This window comes from Myiozetetes cayanensis, unplaced genomic scaffold, assembly GCF_022539395.1.
Source record: "Myiozetetes cayanensis isolate MyiCay16 unplaced genomic scaffold, myiCay2020 scf2-11, whole genome shotgun sequence".
NCBI lineage: Eukaryota > Metazoa > Chordata > Aves > Passeriformes > Tyrannidae > Myiozetetes > Myiozetetes cayanensis.
The window spans coordinates 18516096-18524959 of NW_026087411.1; the positions used below are offsets into that span (position 1 = coordinate 18516096).

The 8864-nt window shown below is 43.9% G+C and overlaps 1 protein-coding gene across 1 annotated transcript; it reads left to right on the forward strand.

Moving 5' to 3' along the window:
• The first annotated feature begins 302 nt into the window (after positions 1-302).
• PCARE (photoreceptor cilium actin regulator) lies at positions 303-8365 on the forward strand. Its single transcript, XM_050316453.1, is given in 3 exon segments — positions 303-2264; positions 2266-4079; positions 8236-8365. Coding segments are annotated over 3 exon segments (3906 nt in total).
• Positions 8366-8864: the final 499 nt, after the last annotated feature.

Here is an 8864-nt window from a genome sequence, read left to right on the forward strand (position 1 = left end):
TCTTAATCCATTAGCTCTAAATCCAGCAGAGCTTTCACACTCCTTTTTTGAATCAAAGAAGAAAACCCATGTCGGAACATACAATGGAACAGAGCGCGACTTCAAGAGCAGATACTACACAATAAGTACATGAGGTTTCAAGGCAAACAACAATCAAAATTGAAAACAAACCTGGGATCATGGTGGAAAACTCCTGAGAAACAGGCCAGTCTGAAGTTCGGGATGAAACAGTGAGTTTGATTCTTTCTTGTGTTTTCCCCAGTTCATCTTGATTTTTAATCAAAAATAAAGACGAAGAAAGGATGGGCTGCACACCATCTCACAATGAGATTGCTAGTACTGCTTCAAGAAGTGGTCTTAATGCTTTGAATAAACCCAAAAGTGTTTTGCCGATTGATCCAAGAGATAAAGGAATCCCTCTGCTGGTTAAAGGTTCATCTTGCTATGATATTGATGAATTACACCAGAGGAATGAATACCTGGAAGAAGAGGAGGATAAGCTATCAGAGCAGGACAACAGCGATAATTTACAGTTATCTCCCAAGACTCATTCAGATTCCCAGATTCCCAGGGAAGACAAGAAAACTGAGAGGACAGCCACAGATGCTGAAGTCGTCATGTCTGAACTGATTGAGTCTCAAAAGCACATCACTGAGTCCATACAGATCAGAAAGCAAACCTCCTGTGACTCAGAAGCAGCAGCTTTCATTTGGGATGACAAGAACGAAAGCAACGCAAAGCAAATCCCCAAAAAAGGAAAGAAGGCAAAAAATAAGCTGGCAAAGCAAGGTCGACCTAGCAAAAGTAAAGTCAAGTCCATCCTGGCCCCGTGTGAGGAAGAGAAGAAGGTAGATTTCCCAGAACCACTCGTTAAGGCTCACCAGAGTGCATATGCCTACTTAAATCCTAACCTCTCCAAATATGAAACTATATTGCACATGGCCACCCAGGCTACCCAAACTCAGCTCTTCCTACAGCAGATGATAAGCTTTCTCGTGTTTCGCTTTGATGAAATCAACCAACTCTTGGAAGAAATTGCCAATGATGGGGAAAATCTCCTCAAAGATGTAAGTGGGAATTTGGCATGGCCAGCAGAAAAAGACGGTTTGAAGGAGCACCCTGATCTTCTGCAACAACTACTACAGTACACGGTCAATAAAATGCAGTTAGTGAGTGGGATGCTGGCCTCCCTCACCTCCAACGCCCTGCAGGAGACATGCAGCTACCTGCAGTCTGCTGCCAGCAACTTGGAAGGCAAACTGAAAGCCAAGCAAAGCTTTGATGAGCACTTGCTGCGGATAGTAAGGCTGCTTGAAGCCTCAACTGTGGGATGCTCTCAGTCCCATGGTGAGGACAGGACTCTCTGTTCTGAGGACAGTGGCATTGGCGTGGACAGTGAATCCCTCAAAGAGTTCAGTGCTCTCAGCCAGCCTGGAGGACAGCAAAGTGACTCTTATGGACATGGACCTCCATCCCAAAAGCATGCCAGAACAGTGGGGTGCATGAAAGATGGGACAGTGTCACCAGACACAGCTGTGTCCCATGACTGTGGACTTGAAAGACATTTTAAACATTTTAAAGGCATATTTCATTCTTCTGTGCAAAACAAGGAAGTGACTTCTTCCCAGGATGGAGTACCAGAAGGCACTTCTACCATGCCCCAGTATGCCAGCTTGAGCAAAAGCCATTCCTACAACTCCTTCCAGTCTGAATCTACTCAGGAAAGTGAACATTTCAAAATCTATGAATCAAGAGATTTTCTTTCTGATGAGGATGACGATGATGACGATGACGACGAAGGGAGCACCCTGGGAGAGGATGATGATGACACAAGTTCATCAGAAATGGGGAAGGATGGTCTGCCAAGGAGGCCCCAGTCTTCACCTGCAATCACTGATAGCACGCATAGGCAGTCCATCAAGAGGGCGGAGAATGCAGACACAGAAGAAATTATTCTGAAGATGAAAGATGCCATCAGTGAAAAAATCAAGTTCGTCCCAGCTAAATCCAGGCGTAAAGAATGGACAGAGGATGAGAGTGGAAGAGCAGTCCTAGCAAAAAGGCCCAGTACAGCTACAGGCAGCCAGAAAACATTTGGGAAACAACGACGGTCCAGGTCAGAAGAGTCCCTCAGAAGCCAGGCAGAGGACCCAACCCTTCTAGAGCTTCAGAGAACTCAAAAAGAGCTCAGCAAAAGGCTGAAAATGTTTTATGGAAAGGATACAGCTAGCAACCCAGAGCTTTGGAAAGCAAGAACAGCAGCTGTATTTGCAGAATGAGCAAATTATATCTACATCCTCACGCAAACTGAAGGCGGGACTCTCAAAAAATTTCAGCATCCTACCTAACCAGGATAAAGTCCCTTTGTTCACGTTTGATCAAAATCCTGACCATCAGCTGGATGGAAAAAGAGGTGAGAAGCCTTTAAATGCTACTGTACCCACCCAGGAGATGTCAGGAGGCAAAGAAAATGAGCCTCCTGGAGCACAAACGCCCAGTGGCAGCAGCTGTGTTCCCCGGCAGTCTGTCAAAAAGCTTATTGAAACATTCAGTCCTACAGACAACCTTGTAAAAGCTGTACCTCTAAGATCTTTAGGACCAATAAAGTGCATCAGAAAATTTGGACTTCCAGTCGTCCCAGCCAGCATTCCCTTTCAGAGAAGCCTGGCACCTTTAAATCTTAAGCATCGTATTTCACCAGTAGAAGACACAAACACTTCAAACACCAATGTTGCTTCTTCTAACTTTCCAAATGCCTTTCCTCCTGCACCACCTGAACAATTAGGCAAGACGGATATGAAGGAAGAGACTGATGAAGACACTGAGAACCTGCCACCACCACCACCTGAAATGTTAAGGGACACTTCTTTTGAAAACTTATCTGAGCCTGAAGAAACAGTAAGAACAGAAGAAAACTCTTCAGAAGATGCCAAAAAGCCCACCAAAACAGAATTTCATACTAATAAGAGATCACAAGTTTCCCCAAAAATGAAAGCCTCCCTTCAGTCCATTGACTTATTGCCAAGTAAAAATATCGGCGGCCCCAGTGCAATGACTAATAAAGGTCTAAAGATTACCAGGTCAGGGGATGAGAAACTGCCGAGGTACTCTCTGGAGCTGAACCCTACCAATGTGCACATCCCCAGCAAGGAGGAGATATTAGAAACCCAGAGAAAAGAGGCTGCGGATTTATACAAGCAAACTCATAAAATTATTCCTCTTCAAAACCCCAGTGGGATTTCAAAACCACACAGCGACAGCTCAGAGAGCAAAGAGCCCAATTCACCTGCAACTTCAGTGCCATCTCAGAAGCACAGCTCTCCTGATTCACTCAGGAGAAATGAAAAAGGCTCACCATTTGCCAGGAGGGTCTCCCCAACAAGAACTCCCCCTTCTTCACCAACTGAGAAAAGGATCTTCAGCCCCCCAGCACATCACAGACACTCTCTGCAGGCTTTCAGCAACGTGCAACCAAACTCACCCACCACGCAGAGGAAGCCCAGTCCCCCCTCTAGTCCCAGGATGCCCAGCCCACCACCCTCACAGAAGAAGATGCCCTCTCCGCCACCCCAGCGAAAACCCCTCAGCCCTCTTGTGGGGCACAAGCAAAGCTCGCCAGCACCACACCGTCTGGGGGGCTCCCCAGCCTCCCACCGAGATGCAAGCCCCGCTCCATTCCTCACCACTCCCTCCCCACCAGCCTCCCCATCTCGTTCCTACAAGGGGCCAAGAGCTGGGCTGGATGCTGGGGACGAGCACCGGCTCCCCTTCTCCAAGAGGGCCAGTAATGTCCGTTCGATATTTTGCCCAGCCACCTCCTCCTTATTTGAAGCCAGACCTCCACTGGCACCAACCAAAATCACTGCTGAGGTGACCAGCCAGCCTGAAGCTTCATCACATTCCCAAAAGAGCAGTCTGCTTTTCCGGCAGCCAGGAGACCGGACCAGAAAGCTGTCCCTGACCACCGACAACCCTCAGCCGTTTGTAAGGAGAAGTTTCTCTGATCGCCGACCAGGGGTCCAGTTTCACCCTCCAGCTTCTCTAACAGCTGGCAGCGAGCCCGCACTTCACCAAGCAAGGTAAGAAACTTTCCACTTCAGACCAGAAAAGCTGATGTATAGCACTGCATCAACTTTGTAAACTCCCAATGGGAATTCAATGTCATTAAGAGATTTCCCAGAAAAGTTCCCTGTTTGTGTGCAGAAGAGATGGCTGGGCAAAGACAGCACCACAGTTAGTAGATCACTGCCAGTCCCTTCCAATCGAAATACTGTTTTGTATTTCCTTGCCTCAGATTTCAGTAGACTATCAGTCTGAATAAAGGGAAGAGTTAACTTTCCATGGCTTGCTCAAGCCTTACAATTATACATAGGCTGTGACAGGCACCTCAGGGAAAATTCAGTGTTGGTTTCACAGCACAGAACTCTCCTTATTTGTGTGGGGGCTAAGGACATCCACATCCAATTCTTAAAAGCTGTGAAGCAACCCTCAGGTTATAGACATAAATATTCATGAGAAGATCGTGTTGGTCCAAGAGGAGGGGTATTGTTCTATCATCAGCCTCTAATCCGGTAAACTGTTCAGCTGAAACCCGTGTGAGAATGTTTCAAGATAGCTGGCAAGAATGACAGACAGGTAATATGTAGGCAAGGATCTGTGTGGACAGAATTATAGCCTGACATTTCAAGCTTCTTGTGCACACTTCCAGATTTAGGTGCCAATTTCAAGTCTGATAGGTCCACAGCCCAAACACAGTTTTCCAAGTGGAAAAATGTCCCATGGCTACAAGAATTTCATTACTCTGAAAAAGTCAGTTTAAAGAAATTGAAACGTCAACACACGTTGATTTCATGTTTGCAACAATTGGTGGTCTTTTCTTTAAAAATTTGGCTTGGCTTTAAATTTTGTCTACCATCTAAAAAAAAAAAATCATAAAGCCATCCAGGAAACAAATGTGTATTTGGGAATACTCAAAGATCAGTTTAACTCAGTATTAGCCTGGAAGTACAGTGTTGTTATTCTAGTTTCTTAGCATCTTAGGACATGTAAGTCAATTAAGCTTTAAGCTTCTCCGGTAACCTTTCCTCACATGAGCAGTATTTTTGTTCTTGCCACACAAGAGCTGAAATCACGTGAATCATCCCTGTGAGTAGGGATTGCAAGATCAAGCCTAACAGGATCAAATTGCACTTGGAGGTGCAGAAGCACTCATTGTGTTGCAAGCAGGGACAGTCACGGACACTGGACATCCAGGCATTCCCTCCCCAGGGACTGAATAAGGACCAAGTTTCCCACACTGATGGTAGAGGAATGTGCTGAACAAAGCATGTTAAAAACATAGAGAAATGCAAACCATTTTGTGGTTCCAGTTCTAATATTGTATCATAGTCTGACACATGAATATTTCCTAAAATTCCTGTGCAGTGTTCCTGAGTTTTCTGTTATTGCTATGTACTGTGTGAAGTCAGCTTTATCTGCTCCAGTGCCTGCCAGCAGAAATAAATGTTTTCAAAAGAGGCTTTATGTCAAACCTTGCAAGACAAAAGCCCTGGCAGCTTTATGGATCAATTTCAAAATTTGTCTATTATAAAGTGTTAGCTAATTTATGCTTCAATGGGGTGTATTATCTTTCTGTCATAGTCTGTCAGAGAATAGTGAGTAATATAAAAAAACCCACGGTAAATAAAATCATCCCTTTCATGAAAAGAAGTCATATATCCTAGTAGTCTGATATACTAGCATTTTGGAAGAACGAAATATATCCTAAGCCAAATTCATCTTATCATTTATACCAATGAACTTCAACAGTAGTACTACTGAGTTAGGCCAAATTTATATCAACATAAGCAAAAGGGAAATTTAGGCCATTAATTACCACATACACTGATTTAAGATGCAATTCACAACTCTGTGTTTTCTTACACCTAAAATAAGCTGCGTGGAGTAAACTTTTACAGAGCTTGCATTGAATGGGCTAATCTGAATATCACAGCAAATGTGCTGATGGGCAGAGAAGGACTATTTTAGGAATGAGCACATGGCAAAAGCTCTGAAAGCTCCTCACATCACTCACTGCTGGTTCTCTCATCCTGCTGAGGACTGGAATGGTTGCCACAGAGGTGAGCACCACATCCCCATGTGCAGATGCAAAACCCTACTCTAATAGACAAGCCACCACACTCTAATTCAGCTTTCTCCTCCGAGTTCATTAAGCAGCCTGGACTTTCATTGCTTTGTAATTCATCCAGCTATTGGAGGAAAATTTCAAAATGTCTAAACCTAAACTTCCTAATTCTAGCAATGTTTGCATCTAGTCTCAAATTCACAAGCCATTCACACCCAGTCAGTCTCCTTGCCTTCATTCCTTCCCTTGCTCTATTGCTCCTTTCAAAATATAATGGTGCCTTTTTTGGTCTTGGGGGGGGGCGCTTTCTGTGTTATTTTTCTGTATTACTAGCAGCTTCATTAGCAGAAGAGAGGGGAAACAATCTTTTGTAGGTAAAAAGTTTGGAAAATCAGTGAGTTAGCCAGTTTCTCCTCTTCTCACAAACTATATGACATATCCCTCCACCTTTCCCATACCAAATTAAAACATCAGTTTGCTGAGAAGTAAGTTGCCAAAGATAATCTGGCAGGATCTTGTACAAGCAACAAGAGGCAGCTCAGTCCCCCCTCCCACATACCTTATTTTAGCAGAAACACAAAAGAACCCCAAAACAAAACAAAAAGCAACCAAACAAAAAACCAACAACAACAACAACAAACTCCAAGCAAATAAACAAACAAACAAAGTTAACTTCCATCTCATTTTGCCAGCTGGCATTGCTGGGCATTAAATGTTAAATGTCGGCATTGTGCATAGATTTGCATGTTTCCTGCACACTCACAGCTCTCCTAGAAGGCAGAACCCACTCTTTTTCTGAGCATATCTTCTGCCCACCCCATGCTCCAAGGAATATCAGGGGACTTAAAACATCATCAGCCCTAACTAGGACTGGAGCTAGAGCTTTTGGGTTTAGTCTTAGGATACCTGACAAGAGTTTCAGTTTCAGGTTCCCAAGTCAGTACAGCTGGTTCCTATTTGGACAGCCTGTGGATGGATAGACTGAGCTAACTGTGCTGGTTTCCAAGCTTGGTCATTTGACGGCAATCAGCAGTTATTGACATCTTAGTAAGGCATAACATGTGCAGTTGCTCTGCTCATAGAAATTCTGGTTATCTATAATACAATTTCTGTGTATGCACTTAAACGAAATAGTATTTCATGCAGACTGTTCCTCTCCCAAGAGGTAGAGCAGAAAGAGAAGATTAAATACTATTACCTTTAAGATAATGTTCAAAGAGGACTTGAAAATGGATTGGGTTGCCTGAATCAGTTCCAAAGTAAGGAGCCCAAGTGAGACCTTCTGCAATGGGGGGATATTTGAATCTGGGTTAATTTCACGACTGGACATGTATCCCAAACCTCTTCATTCAGCAGTTCAAAAATAGCAGTCAGAATGGGGATGTAACAGCTTGTCTATAGTTGAAAGGTAGTTCAGTTTAGCAATTTATATACTTAAAATACAGTAATGATTCCCAGATAGCTCTGAAATATATCCCTATGTTGAGCTTAAACCACTTTAATTAGCTACAGCAACACAGGACACATTTCAGCACGAAAGCACATAGTGTGAGATACCCTTGACTAGCTCCACTGCTATAATCAGTCTTGATACATAAAGTCCCTGAACCCCTAGAGAGTGCCAGTGCAACTTCAGGAACATCATTTGCACATTCTATGTCTCGGTTCTCCTGTCTCCAGTGGCAGATTTATACTACCAGAATTCCCCTCCCACAGTTGTGCTGGCGTGCTCAGAAATCACTGAAACCACATTAAGCAGATGTATATCAAAGGTAAGACCTTTCCTTTCCTCCAGCAGTCTGGAAGAAGACACTTCATTCAAATCTGTCCCTGTCTGCAAGAGAACCCAGTCTCACACTGGTCCCCAGTTGAACATATAAAATGTTTGCTTCCCAAGAGAGATTTGGGAGAAAGAAAGCAGTACAGTGCATTTGGCATGACAAGAATAAAATCTGGGTGGTGCACATAAAGAGTGTGTATTCAGGAGGAGACAGGGAATGACATGTTACTATGTCACCATTTTCCTTTGTGGGTTAATGTGGTCTAATCAGCACTGTTTTAAAAAGTCACTATTCATTAGCCTCTTAACTTAAGCATCTTTCCTTCTGCAGCTTGGAGGAGAGCCCTAGAAAAGCAAGTGATTGTTGGAACAACTCTTGTGCTCCTGAAATCAAAGACTCCAACAGATCCGCTTCCCACCCTGACCTCTACATCGTGGGCCAGGGGCTGCAGAGGGACTGACAGCAGAAGCCCTTTCCGAAGGCAGAGGAATGAGCAAGGCCAGAGGCCCTAGAGAGAAGAAGCAGCCTTACCCAAGCCTGCAAAACGTGGCTTCATCTTCTCTCGCAAGGAAAATATATGATGGCGTTGCATCAAAAACTCAAGTGTCCCCAACAACCTAACAAAATACCAGCCAGCTGCTTCTCTTTTCATCCATGGTTTAACTCAAAGATCTCCATGGAGCAAAAGAAACACTGTAGCCAGGTGAGTCTGTGGCAAATTTGGTTCATAACGACCAGGCCTTAGCCAAGTCCTTTTTCTCATGGTTTAGATAGACAAGTTCAAAAACTATTAGAAGGGATCATTAGTCAACATCTTATTTATTCAGGAGGCATCACAGTTTGTGTAAAAAAGGGGCTGTTGTGACTTTTCTCAGGGTGAGGTAAAACCCTGAACCAACTGAATATTATTGCAAAAAACATCAATGGTGTCATCAAAGCAACATCTCTGCATTAGGTGT